At 38.7% G+C, this 24,050-nt stretch overlaps 2 protein-coding genes across 2 annotated transcripts; one reads left to right on the top strand and one right to left on the bottom strand.

The window, feature by feature from the left end:
• Nucleotides 1-3,382: 3,382 nt before the first annotated feature.
• On the bottom strand, nucleotides 3,383-4,935 carry kcnk15 (potassium channel, subfamily K, member 15). The gene is made up of 2 exons (XM_046055368.1): nucleotides 4,638-4,935; nucleotides 3,383-4,392 (listed from the first exon to the last, which is right to left on the bottom strand). Exons 1-2 carry the CDS (start codon nucleotides 4,933-4,935, stop codon nucleotides 3,383-3,385), a joined length of 1,308 nt encoding a protein of 435 aa, XP_045911324.1.
• An 8,216-nt stretch (nucleotides 4,936-13,151) lies between these two features.
• ogfr (opioid growth factor receptor) lies at nucleotides 13,152-22,755 on the top strand. Its single transcript, XM_046055363.1, has 7 exons — nucleotides 13,152-13,516; nucleotides 14,078-14,143; nucleotides 14,238-14,319; nucleotides 14,413-14,491; nucleotides 16,250-16,316; nucleotides 19,691-19,839; nucleotides 19,931-22,755. Exons 1-7 carry the CDS (start codon nucleotides 13,385-13,387, stop codon nucleotides 20,982-20,984), a joined length of 1,629 nt encoding a protein of 542 aa, XP_045911319.1. The 5' UTR covers nucleotides 13,152-13,384; the 3' UTR covers nucleotides 20,985-22,755.
• Nucleotides 22,756-24,050: the final 1,295 nt, after the last annotated feature.

Raw genomic sequence — 24,050 nt, 5'->3', positions numbered from 1 at the left:
GGGTTAAATTTTGTTTTCTTTCTGCAAGGGCTGGTCAGATCGATACTAAACATATCTATACTACCAATACTAGGACTTGTATGGATAATAGCTTCAAGAGGATCACTACCAAAGAAGTTGATCAGTCTCATGTTAGATCACATTCTAGGTGCATGCACTGTACTGTTGTTCAACATGGTATTTTACTGGATTGGAGCAATATTTTGTTGAATCACCATCCCAGTTTTCTTGCTTTCATCTTCATTCAATCATCACTTTGGATGGTTAGATTCATTTCTATCTTTTGAAATTACCTCCTTTTGTGAATCTCTCTCTCCCTCTGTGTGTATGGTTCCTTGTCCCTTCTCCTATCTGTGTGATTGGTGTGCTCGAGTTTTGATTCTTGTGTGTTTGTGTAGTCTGTCCTCTTTTCAAGTCTCCTTTGACGTCGTGTGGCTACCCTCCCAGATCCATCTATTATATTGTCATCCTGAATTTCTATACTGTAATTTTGCTGATTTCTATTCTGTATGCACAACACCTTTCGCAGGTCTGCCCATCCTTGAAGAGGGGTCTCTCCTCTGATGCTCTTCCTGAGGTTTCTTCGATTTTTTTCTTCAAGGTGTTTTTTTCTGGGAGTTTTACCTTATCCAATATGAGGGTCTAAGGACAGAGGGTGTGGTTGTGGTTGTTATATGCTGCTTATGAGCTGGTTTGGTAATATCCTGAACTAGAAATCAGAAGGCCCCTGACACTACAGGGTCCTCGGTTTGGACTTTTATTGACCCTTAATTCCTAACCCAGAGGGTTGCAGGCAAAAACATAACTTCTGTAAAATCAATAACACTCTGAGTGTAATTATTTTGACTTTTTCCCATGCTTGTTGCTATAGTTTTGTTCATTGTCTGAATTAAATCAATTCATAGATATATAGTGCCCTCTAGTGGCAAAATGGTTTACATTAGTCTTTGTGACATCCCTTTCCTCATTTTTCCCACAGTGTAATCACCTGTAGAGGGACCCCTTGTCAAAGTTATGGCATCTAAATTGTCTTCCTTTTTTTGTCATGACGTCATACAGGACGATAAAAATCCTGTACACTTGAAGGGGGACTAACACTTTGTATAACCTGACTTGTTGCACGCAGTAAAGAATGGTTCAGAATTGATGAACGGGATGTGATGTAAAGAAGAGAGTAAACGTCCTTACTTCTACCCCGGAGCAGCCAGAGCAGATGGTATTTCATAACCAATCACCATTTCAGACTCTATTGCCCAATCAGTTTTACATTTATATGTAAAGTAGCCTATGATTCCAGAAGATCAACAGATGGCTTGAAATGTATGCTTGGGGACTCTTGTACAAAGACTTCATGATTTCTGTTCCTCATTGCAAAGAGAAAAACACAAATAGCAAATAGAAGCCACGTGTAGACGTTATGTCAAATGATGTGACTTTATCTCCTGACAGTAGAGAAGATGTTGTGTTTAATGACTTTGAAATGTTCGGTGCTGCACTTGAGAATTGAGGTATTTTCATTTTGTTGTTTATGGCCATTTTATTATTTACTTCATAGTTCAAGGAGACAGTTCCAGAGATTTTCTGGGCAGGATTGTATTCGAGACTGAAGTCAACTTAGTCAAGAGACAAACCCAGGAGTGCCCCCTGAGTGAAGGACCTTTCCAATGGTGAAGGATGTATTCACATCCTTTTCTTAAGTAGCAATACTGCAATAAGTAGTGTTTACACTGCAAAATAAAAATGATGCCTTATAAGTCCAGCACTGAAAATTTATTATTAGCAAAATGTCATTAAAATATCAAAAGTAAAAATACTCATAATTCAGAAGAAAAGGCCCTTGTGAGAGTTATACTATTCTCTTTAATATTTTTTAATTATTATTGATAATAATTCAATGTGGATACCACATTGGCTACTTTATATACTGTAGGTAGTTGTCAATCAAAATATTTTATAGGATGATTATATGTTTTGTATGTAAAATCTGAATAGTAAAAAATTGTATGAAATGGAAATACTCAAGTAAGGTACACTACTTAAAATGTTAATTGCAGATCAAAGATTTTCAAATTTCTGGGTTAAAAGTGGGCTAAATTTGGTTGAAATGTGGTTATATATAACTATTGTATCTACAGCATTTCAATGACAAATTTGGTGTAAAGCAGAAAATAACAACATATTAAAATATGTTGTTGAAACAACAGTTATAAGCAAACGTAGATGTCAACAAACAACAAATTCCACTTTTTAACCAGATTTAGCCCATTTCAACATCCACATCTTCAAGTCCTTTGACGATTTTGCAAATAACCAAATCAATGCTTACTGAGTTTTTCATTAGTCAGTTAATAATCATAATTCCTTCCACAATATAACTAAAAGTAGCATTATTAACCCCATTCTGGCACCGTTTTCCTCTGTATCATTGTATCAGTCCTATTGTTCTGCCAAGTGTAAAGGGGTCCCTGGAGATAAAAACGCAAGAACAGAGGAAAACAAATGACCACAAAAGCTTGACAACCTCATACAAATGTTGCTCAATCACAGCAAAACCTGATAAAAAAAAATACAACAAGCACACAATTATACTTTTCTTTGGTTTTTAATAAAACAATACTGTAATAGACTCACACTGAATCTGACTAAAAATCCAACAAGAAACAACACCTCCCTGGCTGGAAAGTGACAACTCTTCCAGGATTGTGGGAAGTTTACTAGTGACCTGCTACATATCTGTTGTCTGCTACATCAATTAAATTTGAATAACTGCTGTGACAATCATAATCTCTTTATACTAGAGTGCATTAGTGCTGAACAATGAACAAATCTGACCCCCTTCCCCTCCTGATAACAAGTAATAAAAGGATTTATTAAATTCACTGAGCCAAGAAGCCACATGTCTCATGTGCTTGGTCAAAGTTATTTAAGGCTTTGTAAATATAAAAGTATGATGACATCTTCTAGCTGTGGCATGAAAAGGTTTGTGTTTTGTCTAAAGCAGGAGCAGAGTCCACAGAGGATCATTCACATACCTTCACTGAACAGGTATACAGTCATTAATAAGAACTATATCCAAAATACTTTTGTTAAAATTGTAGACTAAAAGCCCAAATGTTTACATCTTTACATAGCACTCATGCATTCACATTGGGTGCTACACATTCCCTTTAGCATGCACTGCACTTTGGCTTACATGCAAGGAAAACAGCAGAATCACTAACATAAATAATGCCATGGTAAAAGAGGATAAAAAATCTCATCCTTGCTTAGCAAAAAAAATAATAATTTCAATAGCCACAACAGACAACTTATTTGTTTAACAGAATCAGTGTCTTCTGACATGCACAAAATAGGTGTACACTCTCCTTCACTTGAATGTTCCTTACACAGACTTTCTCCTTGAACGAGGGAACTCCCGGAAGTTATGCCCAGGTGAGAGCGTGCTGCCTGGGGAAGAGAATCCAGTGTTGTCCCTGGAACCTGGCAAGCAGCCCTCGATCTTATAGGAGACTGAGTTGTAGTAAACAGAATTGACATGGCAGCCATGGTGTTCACTGTGGGACATAAGAGGACTGTCACAAATCCCCAAGCGGTAGCACACACAGGCACAGAGGGAGCTGAGGCTCGACTCTGGCCTGCGTCTGCCTGCCTTGATCTGAAAATGCAGCCTGTGTCTGCCAGGGCTTCTTTGTCTCTCCTGATCCTCTGCTGGGGAAGAGATGAGGTTGGTGCGGCTGGTTCCTTCCTCCATTGGGAGGAAGAGCGCACTGTGGCTGCGACCGTGTGGAACATTGCTCCTGTTCCTCTCTCTGTGGATGTCTCTGCTCTGTTCACCTACAACATGGAGGCCCAGAGCCCCATCCAAAAAGCCTCTGTCCCTCTTCAGTGATGCCCTCTCTTGAGCATCTCTCCGTTCATCCTCAGTGTTCATGGTGAGGAAGCGAAGTACCACCAAGTTCAGGAAGGCCCCAATAACAGTTAGCCCCACCAGGATGTACATGAAGCTGAACGCCACATAGGGCGTTTTCTCCTGGAGATCCTCCTTTTTCTGCAAGGCCACAAAGTCCCCAAAGCCAATAGTGGTGAGCGTGATGAAGCAGTAGTAGTATGCATGGAAGAAGCTCCATCCCTCAAAGTGGGAGAAGGCTGCAGCCCCGACACACAGTGTTCCAATGCAGGACAGGAAGCCCACCAGGACCATGTTCTCCATTGACACCTCAGTGTGTCGAAAGCCCAGGCACTGCTTTGTCTTATGTAGGAGATAGCGGACAAATGTGTTCATCCTTTCTCCCAGGCTCTGGAACATGACCAAAGTGAGAGGAATGCCCAGTACAGCGTAGAACATGCAGAAGACCTTTCCAGCATCTGTGCCTGGTGCTGCATGTCCATAACCTTAATGCAGAGAGATGGAAATGAGAAGAACATTGTGAGGCATTCTGTAGAAACGCTTGGATGGTAAAACATGGCCCGATTGTCTGTTAGTCACTCAGTGTGTAATTTAAACAAGCCTAATATGTTTTATTCAGGTAGGGAAAAAGAGAAAAAATGCTCCACTCTTACTACAACAACACAGTAAAACATTATCGATCATCTCCAAAAATAGAAGTATTATAGAAACCACCATTATAGTAACTTACCAATGGTGGTGATGACTGTTATGGCAAAGTAAAAAGAGCCAGCAAATTTCCACTGTCTCCCGGCGCGGTGGGGCTCAGCTTGCAGCACCACTCGCTCAATTTCGCGGTAGTCATCCTCGGAGAAGCGGTACTTCTTCTTCATCTCGCTGCGCTTCTGCTCCAAGATGCGCCTGCGGGAGCTCTCAGACTCGGACTCCAGCGCGTCAAACACCGCGGCGCCGACCAGCAAGTAGGAGAACATGCAGAGGATGAGCGACAGGGTCCGGATGTTTTGTTTCTTCATCCTCGGTCTCGGCATGAAAGTCGGGAGCAGATAGGCACAGTTACAGGTGGTACTGTTCTTCAGTGTATAGACTCCACATTGGTGTTGCAGCCTGTTGCGTGAAACGTAGCAAGAGAGGCGTGATGGAGAATAAAAACCTGGAAATCTATGTTACCAGGTTCAGATTTATTGTGTATGTAAAAACGAGGATATCCTGCTGTGCGCATTGAGAGCGATCGATGCTCTCGACACGGTCACTTGCTTTAGCAAGTGGTGTCTGCTTGCCTCTTCGCATGCGCAAACCAGTCACCAATAAAAAAAAAAAGCTTTGTAATACAACATATGTTTAAGACACATAGTAAGATTTGGCACCGGTGTTCAGTCCCATCACTTGCAAGTGCAAAAAGTGAGGACCTTACTCGCCCCGGCAGGTCCCAATCTAACATGAGGACGACGGGTTCAGCACCATGGACAGCAACCAGTGGAACCGCACATCTGAACTGGCCTCGTAACTGCTCATCCGAGGCGGAGACGTGCAGAGGCTGAGAAACAAGGGTTTAGGCCGCACACACCATTGGGTCTGGAGCTCAAGTAACTAACGCTCAGGTAACATGCTGAAAGCTAAATAAAAAATATTTATTATAGTTAGTGTCTATTTGCACAAGTAATAAAACACCAACACGTCAGTGGATAAACAGAACGGTGTTGGTGGCATTAGAAATAACTCAAACGGGCAGACATCTAAAAAATTAATAAATAAAACAATGAAAACTAAAATGTGTTTGACCAATTGTCAAATATATGAACTCAACTCCTTCACCCCAGCATAAATAATGAATACATGTAACAAGGGTGATAATGCCCAGTTCTGTGCTCAAGGCATAGAAGGAAAAACGATTTAATACGTTTTTAAGATCGTGCAAGTTGTAACTCTTGGACAGCAACAAAATAATACAATTAAAATGATAATAAAGTAATAACCATGTTATCAAGTGAATATTTTCAAATCACACTGGAAGAAGAAAATGGAGAAACGAATAATAAAATAAGCCTACAGATATACACTCCCAATATTGATACACATTTAAATATACATACACACACGTACATACATGTTAACAAGTTGAAATGATAAGAAAGCCAACCCATAAAGACATTGCTACACTAGATGCTTCTGGAAAACCTGCTGTAGGTGATGCTGGTTGCCATGGTTACTTATACCAGAAGCACCGACTTGGTCTGTCAGTGAGGCTGAAGCTAATATGTTAAGTGTAATGATCCGGGCCCTCGTTCTGTGAATTATGTTGTCCTTACAACAACAAGCATCCTTATTTAGGCTGCAAAGAAGAAAGAAGATAAATATCACACAGCTGTATCAGATAAAAACTGAATAGAGGCATCCTCCTTATGTCACAGTAGACATTAGAAGCACTAACAGTGCATTGCACTTGGATTAATGTGTGTTCTTTTTCTCCTCTTAAACAGAGCAACCTGCTCCCGGTGGCCCTGTTTTTGAGTTAAGTGGCTAAATCAGCACACTTACATCCCTGTTGTGATTCAAACCAGCTCTCCATAAATCAATTACATCTCAGCTGATAAGATAGGAACCTGAAGCCCTAACAGCAACCCATCAATCCACACAGCTTGTATTCACATCCTTTTCAAAGCCCAAGGACCTGGAACAAAGTGAGGAGGCCCATTAATCCCCATCAGGCCTGGGTTTAAGGATAAGTATTTAGATTCAAAGAGATGCTTCATTAATTTAGTTTTGCTCTCTCTGTTCTCTGCTCTCTCAGGTACACACACACACACACACACATTAACATGTGATTCACAAGAAACAATGGAAACAAATGAAGTGCCATTCATTGTGCACTTTCTTGCTCATAATGCCTTTTGCTTTTTTTATTTTATATTATAATATTGAATTTGCGTTTTTATACATGTATTATAAAAGTTTACAGTACAGCTTCTATTGCTTATACCATGTTACTGTCTGTATCCATTTCCCTTCAATTATCAGTGTTGCTGATTGATAGGGGGAAAGTTAGTAGTAGGAATTTGTATAGTTTCATTAATACAGAAACATGTTTTTTAGCTCTTACCAAAAATGAGCTTTCTCCTTTTCCTAGCTCTCATTACCTGCTCATCTGGAAAATAAATCAGCCTATTTTATTTTTTGCTCCCATTTTGTCACACTTAACCCTGTCCACAAAAAGCATTTTTCCATTTTGTATCTAATGAAATCAAAAAGACCTCCTCAGTGTCTGCGGTGATGCTGAGAATATGCAGATAGTAGAAAATCATTTTAATGATGCACATGGCATCATGCTGAGAAAAGAGGACCTTGTGCCTGAAGGCGCATTTCTCTACTAAATAAAACCCATCTGCCAATTATGCAGGAAAGAAAATGCAAATCTAGCAACATCCTGGAGGAAGGCTTATAAAAATGAAGCTCATCTGTAAAAGCCAAACTTTTAGAATGGAAAAGATGTCTTTAGCAGGTAACAGCAGCTGTGCTTTGACATGGATAGGAGAAAATTACGGACACCTGACAACACAAGATGAGGAAGTAGCTTGATACACAGAGAGAATTTGTGTGTAGACAAACCTGTTGTCAGAGCAGACAGTGAAAAGAGGACGAGGACCTGAAGAAACAATGATATGGACACCTGTAATCGAGATACTGATCTGCCAGCTTCCTTTTGCAGTTTTAGAGAGTATAGGCTGAAGTGCTGCATCCTAATCTGAGCTAATCTTCCGTCCTGGCATCTGTGAATCTTTTTCTAGTTATCATCACATTCCTTTATGTGTACCATTAAATCTATAATTTATGAGCATGTATGCAGACATTCCTGAAGGATATAGATGCAGCCTTAATTTAAAATGTAGATACATTTTGCTGCATTAATACTCAACATAAACTTGAAATTTTATAAAAGATCTGAGAGTGGTTCCAGAGATGCCACCTGAATTTCATCGAACAAAAACTCGAACAGAAGCAGGATTACCGGAAATTATATTGAGCTACAATGCTCAAAACAAAGAGAAGGTTTGACAGTATACTTCAATACATGTTCCAGCAGTAGAGCAGATAGGTTGTCAAGAAGAGGCATGAAAATGTGCCACAGCCAAAACCAAATCATCATCTAGAAATGTGTAAGAAGAGAAAAGGTATTTTACGTTTATAAAATAGCAACTGGATCAGCTTAATACCCTCAAATACTGCTTTAGACAAATTTGTAATTAATACAGCTCCAAAAACAAACAGCTTCTGATGCTTACCGTCAAAACGTAAGTTTCAGTCTCAACTTTTGAGCCACCATGGACGAGATGTCCTCAGAAATGTCATGATAACTCCACTGACCCTGATGTTTTAATTGCCTTCATCTACAGAGGAAAACACATCCAGTGAGACAGCGTAATATTGGACAAGCAAGACTAAGGATTATCCCCTCACTGACTGACTGACTGCCCTTGTGTGTCATCTTCCAACATCACCAACTACCTTCACATGCTCAAATATATTTTTCATTATTTCCTTCTTCATGCTTATGTCCTTTATGTTACATGAATTGTAAGAAAAGCGAAAAGTCCAAATGACAGCGACCTCCACATCACGCAGAAGTTAGGTATTCATATATCTCATGATATTATTCAATAACAACTCAGCATACAAACTTCTTAATTTGAAACAGGCAGGAGGCCTTAAATGATGACTGATCACATTTCACATTGTTGCTTTACACAGACAATATCTGTTGCTGTTTATACTCATTTCATACAACTCATACAAGTAATTCAGTGACCACATTTCCCACAGTGAAAACACATTTATCATAACCATAGTGATGTCATAATTGAAGTAAGCAGTTATACAGGTCTGTTAAATATTTCTATGTATTGGTCAATGAAATGCAAATAATTAGCCTACTGAATGACAAAATAATGTCTGTTAGGTTCTGTGGTGAAGAAGTATAAAATTAGGGTTACTCAGATCTTACCACAGATCAAAACCACAGTGTAGAAACACTTCAAAATTAAAAGTAGCTTAAAAGAAGGCAGGTAAATTTAAAATGTTGTCCGGCCTCCCAAACTGTTATTTGGGGTTGAGTACAGTGTATGATGCTAAAGTGACTTTCTGTTTATATAGTTGATTGCTTTTGATTGGACAGCGCTACAATTTATACTTTACTAAAGTCTTTAGCTAGTCTGGAATGAGTAAATTAGTCTTAAACAAGTAGTTACTAAGAACTTAGGAGGAACTTTACACAGGGTGAGAATTATACAGTGGAAACCGGGGGGGTGTCAACTTTTTTTTCCCAGGTCAAAAAGAAAACCTAGCAGGAGCAGGCTTCAGTGAACTTAAATGTTACAGTGCTTACAAAATCCTTGCTTATTTAACTAATGTGTGTCTGTAGATGATGATAAATCAAATTCATTACACCAGTTCATGGGTGCCCCATACCACACCACAACTTTTGTAGTCAGAGGTCACTATTCTACACCAAAGCTGCCAGATAGTCAGACACACAACAGCAGACCATCATGACTGCTCAAAACAGACCCACACAATGTTGAACCGGAACCAAAGACACTATCATAAAATACAGTCTGCATTATCATATCTAATTCCTAATCTTTATCATTTCAAGTTTTAAGTTTCAACTTTTTTTGGCAAATATCTCCATTCCTCCTGCTCATGTTGACTGTGAAGGAAAAGTAATCTGCGTTCAATTAAGCAGTAGTCATACAATGTTGGGGAATTGGGAATTTTTGGGTCTCTGTAAATAATATTAAACAGTACTGTACTGTACTGTCTAGATCTGCTGTATATAAAAAGTGCAATGAGATGCCTTTTGTTATGAATTGGCACTATATAAATAAAACTGAATATTTTTGAAATAACAAACCTGGATTTTAACATTTACCAAGTCAGGTAAAACGCCTGAATTCCAGAGTGAAAACAAATATTATGCTTATTGTAGAAATACTTAAAATGAAATAATAAACTTTACATTGATGTCAAAATGTGTATCTACAATAACTAATCCTCAATTTCACTGCTCATGCCTAAACACCAGAGTTGGCTAACAATTAGGTCTACATAAAACATGAAAAGATATAGTGGTAATGAAATGACAGGGTGGGCTATCAGCTAGCTAACATCACATAGCTCATTTAAAGTAAAATAAAAATGCTAATTACGAAACTCTGAAGGTAGGAAAGTTAAGTGTATTAAAGAAGCTAGATAGCTAACTGACATTAACTTACAGTGTCTCCACCAGCGTGTGGAGGACTGGACTGGGGCAACTGCAGCTGCGAGTGAAGCAACATCTTAGGGGTGTCAGAAATCATACTTCAAGATTCTGGAATATAAGGCATGAGTATCGGAAATATATTTTAATAGTTACAGTTACAGGTAAGAAAGACCCCTGAACTGTTGGTTTTTATGCCTCTTTTTGGGGGGGTCCAAGCCTTAATTAGGAGTTCAACACCCCCCATAGAACCATGACTTTAGACACAAACTGAGCCATGAATATACCAATAGCTGCTGCAACGCAGATGACCCTCGACTCCATCCAACAAGCTCCTGTCCTGTAGGGATACAAGGAAGCAGGAAACTCACCTATAATAGGTAGGTAGAGTTGTAAACTACACCCTAAATTTCTGTCAAATCTCCTAGCCAGACTGGGTCTTCACAATTATTATAATGTCTGTGTATATTAACAAAGCTTTCCATCTGTAGTGAACTCACTGATAATAAGGACATAGGGAAACCATTTCAGCAGAGGCACTAAATAGCAACAGCAAATACTGGATGCCTGCAGAGCCCTCTGGTTTCCACAGTAACTAAAGCCAGAAATAGATACCCACACCAGCAACCATTCAAACATTCAATCCCCTGTGATAATACACAATTCTATTTATACCATCTTATATGGAAATATCCCCATGTATAAATTCATATGTCCAGTTACTGAAAAGATGAACATCATGATACAATTACATTTTCACAGCTTTGACTCATTCTGTATGTGCTGCTGGTACAATATGAAAACTGACTTATGATACAGTAACACTGTAAAGACATTGCACATGTGTGAGACACAGCATTGCTACATAAACTGAACTGTGAGTTTGTGTCTGAATAGATGCAGTGTTTCTAAAGAAATGCTGCCTTATGCTAATGACATACAGTTAGATGGTTGATCTGCTTTGAGAATATACAGACATTCTTGTGTCACAGTGTTCACTTGTGTTAAATTAATATTATTTTATTATGATATTAAAATTTTGTAGTATTGAGTATGATCTGTTTTTAAATGTTGCTCATGCATGTCCCTTTGCTTTTACGAAAGCCTCAACAAAAATATCCATATATATTATTTATCATTTGGGGTATAAACATCAGGGCATAAGGAATTTTAAATGTAACTTTCCCAGTCCATATTTTTTTTTCAACCCTGCCACTATTGAACACCAATCTCAAATGATAAGTGGATTAATTGACTGGTTGATCCACAGAAATGTATAAGCAACTATTTTAATTTCTTGTTGAGGTAATTTTTCAAGCAAAATGGTCATACATTCTCTTGTTTCAGTTTCTCCTGCTACAGAATTTGCTGCTTTACTTTGTCTCATGTGACAATAAAATGACTATCTTTGGGTTTTGTGCTGAACAATTTAATCATGCAAAACAATTTAATTATAGGGGATTTTTCACTATTTTCTGACATTTTATAATTTTATTTTATATTTGTATCAATTTTATAATTGATTTGATTCTTCTGCTGTTTCGCTCTCTTTACATGCTTACTATCTATTTGTATTTTAATGTTTTGTTTTCGTTTTCATCAACATAGTTGCCAAAAGGCCTACATGCATCAGCATATTTCCCCATTAATGGTATGTCAAACATTTTAAATTGCCTCTTAATGCCCAGGTTTTCTGCAATGTTTTCAATGTGATCTGTGTTGTCATAAACATTATCTCATTATCGTTTATGTGTATGTGCACTCTTGTCACCTTATCCCAAACCAAAAATAACCCCACAGATATGTAAATACAGTGATTTAGCAGCAGAGTTGCTAGATTTCTGACTTTCCTGTAATATTTAGACCTATATGATTAAAATGTTCAAATATTGACAGATGTCTGGATCATCATCAAAATCAAAAAGCAGTAGGCCATTGGCCATCTGGTCTACAAATTTTAGTCAGATAGACATATCAATAAAAATATTTTATAGATATACAGTACTGTGCTAAGGTTTTAGGCAGGTGTGGGGAAAATGCTGTAAAGTAAGCATGCTTTCAAAAATAGACATGTTAATAGATTATATTCATCAATTAAAAAAGGCAAAGTGAGTGAACAGAAGAAAATCGAAAATTAAATCAATATTTGGTGTGACCACCCTTTGCCTCTAAACAGCATATATTCTTCTAACTACATTTGCATATAATTTTTGGAGGGACTCTGCAGGTATGGGTTGGCCCAAACATCTTGGAGAACTACCCACAGTTCTGTGGATTAGGCAGCCTCAGTTACTTCTCTCTCTTTAATGAAAACAAACGCACTATACTTTACTATACAATACAAAAAAAACGTTCTCCCTTTCATTCCATTACTCTTATGCATACTCTCTTCCAGTTCATCATATGTTGCATCATTATAAAATACTAATAATTCCTTAGTAGTACTTTGCTCTTTAAATAATTCCTACTATATAAATATTCATTCCTACACATTTGTAAATAAAATATTTCTCTTGTTACGTTAGTGTATTTGTAATGAATTAGTTTATCAAAACATCTATTATTGCGTTACTTTTGTTTTTCGTTATATAACAGTCAATTGAAAGAGTTTTCCTGTACCTAAAATAAGCTTTCTGACTCATATTAGCTGGTTATCACCTTCAACCAGCGCAGCAAGTGAGCTGCCTTCATGCAATGTCGGGAATCGAGCGCTTTATTTGAAAGCATGTTTACAACCTCATTAAATGCCAATTGTCAAACACCACATTGGAGTGAAATATATATGAGAATCCGGAGGTCAACTGACGATGAATTGATGATACCTTGATTTTCTTCCTTATCTTAAACTGTTACTGCAACATTGCGATCCAGTGAGGCTGCAACTCAACATAAGTGGTGTATGTTTTGTTTGCTTTTTACTCTGAAACGTACACCCCCCCCTCCAAAAAAAGGTGTTTTTAAAGACTAACTTTGTTTAAGTAATAACAAACGGAAATGTGTGTCAAGAAATGTGAAGTTGGTTTAATGCTACGTGGGGGGAGCACCTAAAGGCAGCATCAGTACTGCAGCCGCCATCGGTGCCGCTGTCTGACATGGTAGACTGGAAAAGACGGTTGGTCAGGGCTGTCCCCGTCTAAGCTGAACATGCAACTGTGACTTGATTCGTGGCCGTTTCTAGCACTGAACCAAGTTACACATTTATTTAGCTTTAGCTAGTCATTTTAATAATGGAGGACGACTGTGTTTGTGATTACGACTCGACCTGGGACACAGAGAGTGATGGAGACGACCCGGCCGGAGAGAGCCAAACCCGTCGGTCATGTCAAGACAAAAACAAGTCTGGCTGGACTTTGAGTTCGGTAAGTTACGCGCTTTCATTATTACTCAGCCAAAACCATAACTCATCTGAATCATGTCATGGCGTGGGATATGTTAACTTGTAACTCATTGTTTTTGCACCCGGCCAGGCGTTTGCTATTATAGCCATGACTGGAAAGCTAATGATGGCGTTATGTCTTTACTGCAGGCTTGCTAACTAGCCTAGCTAGCCGCCGACGTTATCTTAATTTTTAGGGGCCCGGGTAACTTATAAGGGGCTAGGGGTAAGTTTAAAACATAAACTGCTTACATTTATTACTCTACATAATTTGTAATTCATAGTTAAAATGAACATTTTTAATTGTTTTTCCTACTCATTCTTCCTTTTGCGGGAGCAGGAAATGGATTAGCTTGGCCTTACAAATGTCAACTCGGATAACGTCATGCCAGCATTCTGCAGCCATTAGAAACATTAAAAATCGTGGCATCGGTATTAATGATAACACGACTTGTCGTTGTATAGTAAATTAGGATGCATCGACTCCCCCGCGATGCATAAAACAATTGATGCAGGTTCATTTCACTTTCACTTTTATTTGCAGTGGCATAATCCGTCCAGAAACATGAGGGCAGCAAAGGACATGCAGAACTACAGAAGAGGATATCCGGTAAGTAACAGCTAAATTAACACAACAACAGAAAAGTCACTACTAAGAGAGGTCTAATTATCTTGTGTGTTTTTTTTTTTGTTTTTTTTTAAAGAATCTAACAGATGAAGAGTGCTCAGAAGACAAAATGAACAATTTGCAGTTTTATCTCAATAAATTTCCCTCCGCTCCCGATGGTAACCAATTTAGTTTATTTATTACAAGATATTTTAAGTGTTTGGGACTGTCTGTGTGTAATGACTTAATGCTTTCTTTATCATTTGGCACAGAGGTCTTCATTGAATCATTTCTTAGGGATTGGAAAAATGACTACAAAAGACTGGAGAGAGTTCACTCATACATTCAGTGGTATGTGTTGCTTGGGGCTTGTGGTGTGTGTTTTGGCTGAGTCCAGTGGGAGGTTACAAAGCGAATTTCCTCTTATGCGGCATTCAGACCAAATGTGAATTTAACCCTCGCAGGGTTTTTATTGCAGGACATCTGCTGAGTGTTCACACACAACGCGATAACACGAATAAACACAACAACTCGCCATTACTACAGCTGTATGAACCCAAAGTAAACATTTTGCTGTGATTAAATAGCAATAAACAGATCAAACTGATGCCGAAATAACTACAATATGATGCAGATTTGTTAAACATATGAATTCATGCTTTGTCAGGTCTGCCAGCAAGACAGCAGGACAACAACTTCTAAAATGTTTGTTTTCTGAATGGAGTTCGGATCAATCAGGCCTATGCTATGCTAACTTGGTACAACGATAGCTGGAATAAAGTTACAGACACATGTTTTCTGAACTCACTAGGTAGTTCAACCTCCTCGCTTTCTTTTCTCCCAGCAATGTCCAGTTTTGTCCGGTTTTTAACGACACTAACAACACTGGAATCGGATGTGCACGGAATCTAGCTGCTGAGAAGCTCCAGTGAAGATAAATCAACGTTGTAATCCTATAAACTAAAGTAAAAAGCTTATTTAATAAAAGCAGTTTACTCCGAGCTCCTCCCGCGAGCAAACGGCATAGTTGTTGTAGAGCATAATCCAGTCCGGCTACAGGTGTTTATTTGTCCAAAAGCTGGAGCACTGCTCCCTGATCCTCTCCGCCGGCCAGCAGATTTTCAACCCCCTACTCTGCCTGGCCCTCTCCACACAATGCTGTGAAGCCATCTGTGATGTACGGTTAATCTCAAGGTTGATAGGCTATCGCGACTCAGTGTCATGCAAATTTCTTGCTTGAGTTGAAAATATTCCTGCGCGTTGCCTTAACGTCTCCGGCACCGCCCCCTTCGCGTTGCTTTGTGCCGCCCGACAGGAAATCGCGGCTCTATGCGTCTTTGCATTGACTTTGTATGTAAACTCACCGCCCCGAACGCTCGCTTCGCTTTTGGTCTGAAAGCACCATTATTCCGGTGGTCCTCACGAGTTGCTCTTAATTAGCAAAATGTGTGAAGATTAGCCACAATGCTAATATCTGCTCACCATTGCCTGCTTAAATGAAAAGCACTGCTAAACAAGAAAAGTCAGTAGTTTACTAGGCCTGCTTTTAAAGCACTTTTAGTCATAGGAAATGTAGTTTAGAATAGCACAAATTCATTCACTGTAAGTATCCTTCTAAAGCTCCTTTTTCCAAGGAAAAATATCAGGGTAAAAAATTACACTTCTCATGGTACTGGTTTAATAAACTAATAAAATTACCAATTCTCTTTCCACATTTTAACTTTTAAAAATGTAGAAATGAACCCCCAAACGATGTTGTTTACTTTCCATCTGCCTAATCTCGTCTCAGCCACTTAAACACATTGGACAAAAGAGAAACAATGATTAAGTTGACACTAAATTCCAGTGATACCCAGACGGATGTCATATTGACAATGTTGACCGCTTTATTTGCTGATTCAAGACAGTTTTCTAGAGAGATGGATACTGTAAAATCTTAGGGGTTGTATGTGGTGTTTTTATGGGATGAAGAACCAAAAGGATGTTTTATGTTGTGGTTACAAACAGTTGCAGGGAGGGCTGGCGTAATCTTTATTTAATTAGTATATGGTTGGATGCTAATGCATTGGTTTTATGTTGTTTCTCTCCTCACTCCTCCACCGTTCTGAGGCTGTTTCCACTGCGAGAGCCGGGGGTTAATTACATGGCTTCAGAACTCACCAAGAAGGAAATTGAGGTAAGTACATCATAAGTATTAGGTCTTTAAATGAACACTCTACTAAACAGTTTTTGTGCAGAATTTGGCTTGTAGTTTCTGCAACAGCATAAAGCAAAATAAAATTTATTTAACCATTTACGCAGCAGTCGTACAGAATCTATTGTCATCCAATCAGTTAAATGTGTATTTCAGATGCTTTTGGCTAGAAATGCCTCATATTAGGCTCCAAACGCCATTTGACTTAACCCAAAAATTGGAAAAGCTGCCATAGTTTCTGAAAAAATCACATCAATCATTGCTTGAGTGATAAATTGAAAGCATTGGCATTGTAGTGGTCTAGTGGTGTAAAACACTGAATAATTGACATAGTCCAAAAGAATCGATGAAATTAGTTGCCAACAAATTTAATTATTTATTAGTTCATCACGTCATTGGGCCGTAGTGACACAGTCAGCATACTGTAGTGAACTGAACAGTAAAATTAGCAACATCAGTGGTGGTATTAACACCGTCCCCACCTAATTCTTCCAAAGTGTGGGAGCATTTCACTCTCAACTCAGCCATACGGGTTCTGAACTGCCGCATCTGCAAAGCTGATCTTTCCTGGCATTGAAGTACACCATTTATGAATGTCTGAAGATGAATAATCAAAATCGGTTTTATTGCCTGGTACATTTTCACATACGAGGAATTTGCCTTGGTATAAATTGGTGCTTACAGTACACATGAACATAAATATATAAAAAGTAAGGAGATCAAAAAATTTACAAGTATATAAAAATTACAATAATACTATAATATAAGGACGTAACGTTAGCTCTCTCGATGATGAACTCATCTAATAAGCTAGTTAGCAAACAAGCTACCTTTAATGTTAAAAACCATGTTACTTCATGTTATGAGCTGTAAGGCTTTCTATACGTATATTTAATGGCAGTGAGAGTAGCAAATAATTATTATACACAACAATCCTGTTGATCAGATCTCCGTCCTAATTTGAGGTGGTGGCTAATTCTTTAAAAAAAAATCACAGGGTTTTGTTATTGGAACCTTTTATAAACTTCGTGGGGGAACAAATGGTTATTATTTCCCCCAGTTGTACATTCAGCAAATGTAATACATTAGGTCATTCCTTTCTTTGTCTAATAATATTGTAAATTAACGTCCCGGTGTGCTGCAGTACCGGCATGTAAGCTGCTCTGTCACTACATAAATCATATGCCTTGTTAACAGCAGATCAGCTCACAGATGAAAGTTATTTCCTTGACCTTATTTCAGTGAAACATTCTGTTGCTACAGTAGAAATGTTCATTTAAATGTGCATTTTTGAGCATTTATTTTGTTAATTAGCTAATTAAAAACCTTAAACAACCTCAAGCTAAATTTAAAAGCTGATTTTGTGATTCATAATCCAAATAGTCAAATATTCGTTTTAATAATCGATAGAAAAGTCAAGTTAGTTGCAGCCCTACTGCAGAGACTGAAAGCTGCATATCTGGTGAAATTTCAGGTGAAAATCTTTTCCCATATCATTAGCTCTAGTCTTAATTGTGGAGAGTAATGTCTAGTAAATAGGGTCAAAGCAGAATATTTCCTAATTGTCTTGGAAACTTGTGTTAGATAGGGGTGTGTGATATTGACAAAAAATAATATCTACATATTTTCTGGGATTTTGTCGATAATGAAATGTGTAAGCGTAGCGTGTGTGGTAGAAAAGGAGGAGAAGAAGCGAGTGTGCGTGTGAAAGCCGGTGTAGGTATCAGATCTGCTCAAGGGCCTGCGCCTGCTGGTAATGTCACATAAACTGATTGGCTGTACGTTTGTATGATGATGTGGCAGATGATTGGCTTTATGTCGTAGTGTTTGCGGATAGTTTTCAGTGAATTAATGTTACGACCCTAAAGTTAGCTGCCGATCAAGTTAAGCTAACGTGTGTGTGTACTTAGTTGCCATATTGCCAAAGCAATAAAAACCCCAAACAGATAGATCTGCCACGTCATCATACAAACAGATCTGACCACCCGAGCACATCTGGTACTTACACTGGTGAATGGCAGTAGAGCAGCGGGTCAGCAGTAATTTAGCAGTAATGTACAGTGTAAGTGGCCGATGAGTAAAGACCTCCCATGTTGCTTGCCAACTGTTGAAGAAAGAGCAGTGTTTCTCCACGGAGACCAAGGATAGGTCCCTATGAATTCTGTTTTAAGAAGAAGAATATCTGACTCCGCCCACACAGCCACAAAGTCCACAACGAGTTTGCGTCTTGTATCTGCCGATGACTGGCTGATGATCAGATGAGAATTTGTTGAAGTGATGAGCTCTTGCCAGCACGTCGTCTTAGATATGTGTGTGTGTGTGTGTGTGTGTGTGGGAGGAGACGTTGAGCGCTAAGCCCCGCCCTCGCTGAAACACAGAGGCAGAGAGGACGGAGGCAGTGCCTGTAAACACCAAAACATAGCAGAATAGTTTGCCTGTTCTTTTCGCTTAAGTAAAGCTGTGCAATGACGCTTATAATGCTAGGGAAACTCCTGATTTTTATAAATTGCATTAACATTTTGGCAGATTCCATGATATTCTGTGTTTTACTTGACTGAAGAGTGAAGGGGGTTAGCCCTGAAGATGGCATCGACTCCTGTCAGTAATAGCTATATTAGCCCTGAGTTCTGTTGTAGCTGTTGTTGCTGATAGTGCTATACAAATAAACTTGCCTTGCCGTCCCTTAGTTGCCTTGAGTCTGTCATCATCAGTATAGCGGTGTTTGTACCCGAGCGTGTGTTTGTGATGGTACTTTGGCTGGTTCAGTCCTGTCGTGGACAGGTGACTCCTGGAGGTTTTCACATTCTTGATATTCCCTGCGGTGGTTAATACATGGTCTTTAACACCAACATTCAGCTCCATATGAGTAAGGTTGATCCACATCTAGTGATTCATTTTAACAACGTAGCGTTGGACTGCAAAGCTGTTGGTGTCCATGTTTTATCTCCTTGTGTTGTTTGTTCACTCATTTTTAACTTCAGTCATTGATTTTTTTTTTAGCCGCTATTGCCTGTTTAACTCTAGCACACGTGTACTGCATGCTTGACGCAGTGATTGCGCGGAGGAGTTTTTGTCTGCTCACATATCGTTAAAACAACGATTAAAAAATTGTTGTAGACGGTATATAAAGAACACCCCTAGTTCCAAAACATTCAGCTCTTTTCATCTGGGCAACACATATAGGCATATAAAGATAATCACTTGTTTTGTTTTTACCCAACCATTTGGATACTCTTAACTTATTTAATATTGTGTATTTTTTTTTTTATGTAAATGTTACGTGAAATCACAGAAGTTGTGGAAATGTCCTGCATTTTGTTTTTTATATTTTTGCCTCCTATTTATATGCTCACCAGGCCTTCAGGAATAATGAGGACGCCAAAAGGAGACTAGTCGAGTCCTATGAACTCATGTTGGGCTTCTATGGCATCCGTTTGGTCAACAAAGAGACGGGGGAAGTGAAACGAGCAGAAAACTGGAAGGAGCGATTTGGAAACCTGGAGCGGTGAATATTCAAATACTGTCATGTAACACAACGTCGGAGATATTCACTTTTTTGTTTGTAATTTCTGCTTCAACTGTTTCATCTCTTGCAGGAATATGCACAACAACCTGCGCATCACACGCATCCTGAAGAGCCTCGGAGAGCTGGGATTTGAGCACTACCAGGCCCCACTTGTGCAATTCTTTCTGGAAGAGACTTTAGTAAAGAAGACCCTTGGCAGTGTTAAACGCAGCGTGCTTGACTACTTCCTGTTTGCTGTCCGGGCCAAGCAGGAACGCAAGGACCTTTTGCGCTTTGCCTACCTTAACTTTGAGCCAAAGGATAAGTTTGTGTGGTGTCCCAGAAAGATTCAGAAGCAATTCAGGAATATGGAGAAAAAATCTGAGACTGCTGGTAATGGAGATGTAAAAGAAGAAGCAAATTTACGGGGTAAAAGCAAAGAAGGAGAAGCAGTAGTGCAAGTGAAAGAGGACGGACTGGATAATGTTTCAAAGACTCCGAAAGGACCTGATAAAACACTAAGTAAAGACAAAAACAAACTGCCTGAGGCCTCCCCTGAGCCAAAACCAGACACTGAAGCTGTGGAAAATGGAGATGCAGAGAATGATTCTAATAATAAAATGTTGAATGGAATTGACTCTGTAGAAGATGATGGTGAAATGGATCAGTCGCATAGTTCTGAGACTTTGATGGGAGAAGGCAAGCCCTCTGCGGACACCGAGGAAGACCTTACTAACAATTCGAAAGGCATCATCCCGGAAACAGACAGCAGTAGGCAAACAGATGGCGATACAGACACTGAAAAACCACCGAAGAAGAAGAGAGAAGATAAGGTCCTGCCAAGCAACGGCTCTGCTGGGGACTTTGCTAGTGGGCAGGTGGAGGAAAAAGCTGGCACTAAAAAAGCCACTGGTCAAACAAGCCCGTCAGCGCAAACTGTCCCTAAGACTTCAAAACTCACTCCCAGTGATTCTTTGGGAAGGAAAATCCCAAGGACTAAGTGTAGTCAAGTGCCAGAAAAAAAGGAAGAGGAAGAAACGTCACAGGCAAATGTGTCCGCAACAAATGGGTCACAGACGAGCACCGAAAAAGGTGTGGAGGAACAGACAAATGATATGGAATCAGTTCCCTCAAGCTCAGATTAAAATGTGGGGAATTCATGAATTGATTGGAGGAAATACTTAATTTCAGCTTAAATTAAACATAATATAGGGCCAGAGTATGACTTCCTGGGCCTTAACTCTACGATATTCGATGTTTAGATATTGATTCTTTTCACTTTGAAGGAGTATATGAATTCATTAACTTACTAAATGTGGGGCTGGGTGTGACAATATTAAAGGATAAGGCTGGTGATATTCTGTATTTTTGTTTTTGTCAACAAATCCCATGAAAAGATCAAAACCAGCAAGAGACCCAGCAGACTGCTGCGACATGCAAGGCGAAGTTCACATGTGCGAAGGGGACGGCAGGCTAATTTCCGCTAGGCTTGCTAGCTTGTCTACTCACACATAACACTCCTTAGAAATTTAGTAAAACTTAATATAAAAGAAAACAATGTGAAACGAGAGACTTCCACCAACTCTGTTCACAATTTCTGGGGAAAATATCAGATAATGAATAGCGCACAGCTCTCTGCTATTTCAGTTAAACAACAAGAAATTTCGGACCAAGTGTGTCTATTGTAACATTTTTAAATAAAATCACAAAGCCTGCTGTAAAACAGCAGCGCTACCCTGTTGGTCACGTGACCTTTGCCTTGCAGGTCGTAGCCGTAGAGTCCATCTCAGTACTTTCTGACTTCCTGAACACGTCTGTGGCTCTCAGCTCCAAGCTCATTGGTTCCTATTGACGTGAATCTAACTTATTTTACAGTAGGTTTTATCACATTATTCAAATGGGAGTAAAGAAGTTATAAAATAAGTATTCACAGTAGCATGACAGTGTTTGTGGGAATCATTCAAACTGTAGTGCCCATGTTTATTGTAATGAAGGAACATGTCAGCCAGTAGTGCAGTGTTCTTACTTATTCCTCTGGCACAGAGCTACTGTATCAGGATTTGGATACACAGACAATACTTGTAAGTGGGATAAATACTTATTGGTTGTTTTTGTTTTTTCTATTGGAGTCATCCACAGAAGAAAAATATAGAATACCACAAGACTTATCCTTTTAGGTAGTAATGCCTAATACTGTCAGCAACTGATATTTAATATCTACAGAATACATAAAGCACTGTTATTTATGTATATCAATGAAATTATGGTTTCAGCATTTTAAACACCTTAATTATTTCACAATTGAAGATTATTATTTATGTATATCAATGAATTGATGGTTTCAGGATTTTTAACACCTTGATTCTTTCACAGTTGAAGATTTTGTTTTGCACTGAAAAATAATTAATCGGAAGAGCTTTTTCTTCTTCTTTCTGGGCTGTTTTTGTGTGCGTTCTGTACTGGTTTGCGTTTCTGCTGGACCCTGCTGTAAAAAAGGACTGAAGAGTGAACGACACTTCAGTTATATTTCAGTAGTGTTGCACAATCTGTATGTTTTCATGCAGATTTGGAAAATAGACTTTTGAACAACTGAAAGCCTTGCCAAAAATGTGATAAGACTGGTTGATTGTACAATATGTATGTCTTCTCGGCAGAACTGATAAAGCTTTGGCTCTAATTTAAAGTCCACTGTATGTTAATGTGACATGGGTGCAGTCCATGAAAATGTACAAGCCAGGTGATTATATTGATGCATCTTTTTATAATTGCACTTAATTTTCTCTATTAATTGTTGAAGTTATTTACATAATGAAATGGTAATAACTTTAAGTACTGAATTCTTTATATATGCTCCCCCCCCCCCGACTATGTTATCTGGCTGTTGACAAAGCAAAATAAAGTTATACTATTTTTTGACGCTTTTATGAAATGAATCTGTGTGTAGCCAAATTCTGAGCCCCTTTATGGTTGATTAAATATCAGTTCTTGGGATAACACTGTGGTAGATGTCAACGTTTGCTCTTACTCCTGAGACTCTTCTTCGATTTCCCAGTGCAGCAGCATATAGTCAGAAATATGTCTTTTTCAGCAAACAGACTTAGCCTCAGTGAAGTGAAATGACTCATATCAGAGGGAAGAAAAAAGATGTTCAAGATATGGATGCAACAGAATTTGTTCAGGCCTCAGGATTGGAGTGGAGGGTGTGAGTGTGTGTATATATATATATATATACGCACACCCCTTGGAGTATGAGCTTGCTATTTCTTATTGCATTGTCCGTCCAGCCTATATCTACCCATTCCCTGTTTAACACTTTTTGTTGACTTATTTCAGGTTTAGATCAAGAGTAGTGCTCAGATTATGCTTGTCCTCCATGACAGAGGAAGTGGATATGTGCTTTTTGAGTAATTTCTTCAACTTCATTTTCAGTGGTGGTTTAATAATGTAGCCTCTTGATTGTCAGAAAATTAATCTGCAGCTGTTAAGCACGAATAATCAAACATTCACTTGTTCAAGCAGCTAAACTGTGGTGATCTGATTTTTTTTTTTTTGTCTTAATCACTAGACTTTATCAGACAAAATACGGTTGAAGACATCACATTGGGCCGTGGGAAGTTGTGTTTTTTCAATATCTTCTGACATTTTATAGACCAAACTGTTTATCCATTAATTGAAAAAATAATCTGTGGATTTATTGATAATGAAAATAATCGCTAGTTGCAGCCTATAGTCTAGGGACAGATAGGGGATCAACACTAGAATCATTATGCAGCGATACTTTTTATCTATCCCACTCTACACTGCTGCAAGAAAAGAAAGGTTTCTAACTCAGTTTTTAACATTTCATTCTGATTGAAAACCTGATTGGTTAAAGGGGAATTCTCCCAATCTTAGACATGGGGTGTACTATTCAGCCTGGTCAAACACTCATCCGGTGTTTTCTGCAGATCTGGAAGCATGTTAGAAAATAACCCTGGTGATGTCATAGTGATGTCATCAAGGTTATGGTTCTAGGAGACAAATCATAAAAGAAGGTCTGTGTTACAAATTTAGGATGTCTGTGGAGTTTCTATTGAATTATTGCTGCTGAGTTGTATTATGAGAAATGAAGGATCCAGCATTTTTGGAGCTGAATACATACATAGGCTACCTCAGGATGTCATGGCCTCCCTACTTCAATTTTGATCAACCTTTTTTGAATGTGTCTCTTA

Source organism: Micropterus dolomieu, linkage group LG08, assembly GCF_021292245.1.
Source record: "Micropterus dolomieu isolate WLL.071019.BEF.003 ecotype Adirondacks linkage group LG08, ASM2129224v1, whole genome shotgun sequence".
Lineage (NCBI taxonomy): Eukaryota > Metazoa > Chordata > Actinopteri > Centrarchiformes > Centrarchidae > Micropterus > Micropterus dolomieu.
This window is presented reverse-complemented; position numbering and strand designations above follow the sequence as displayed.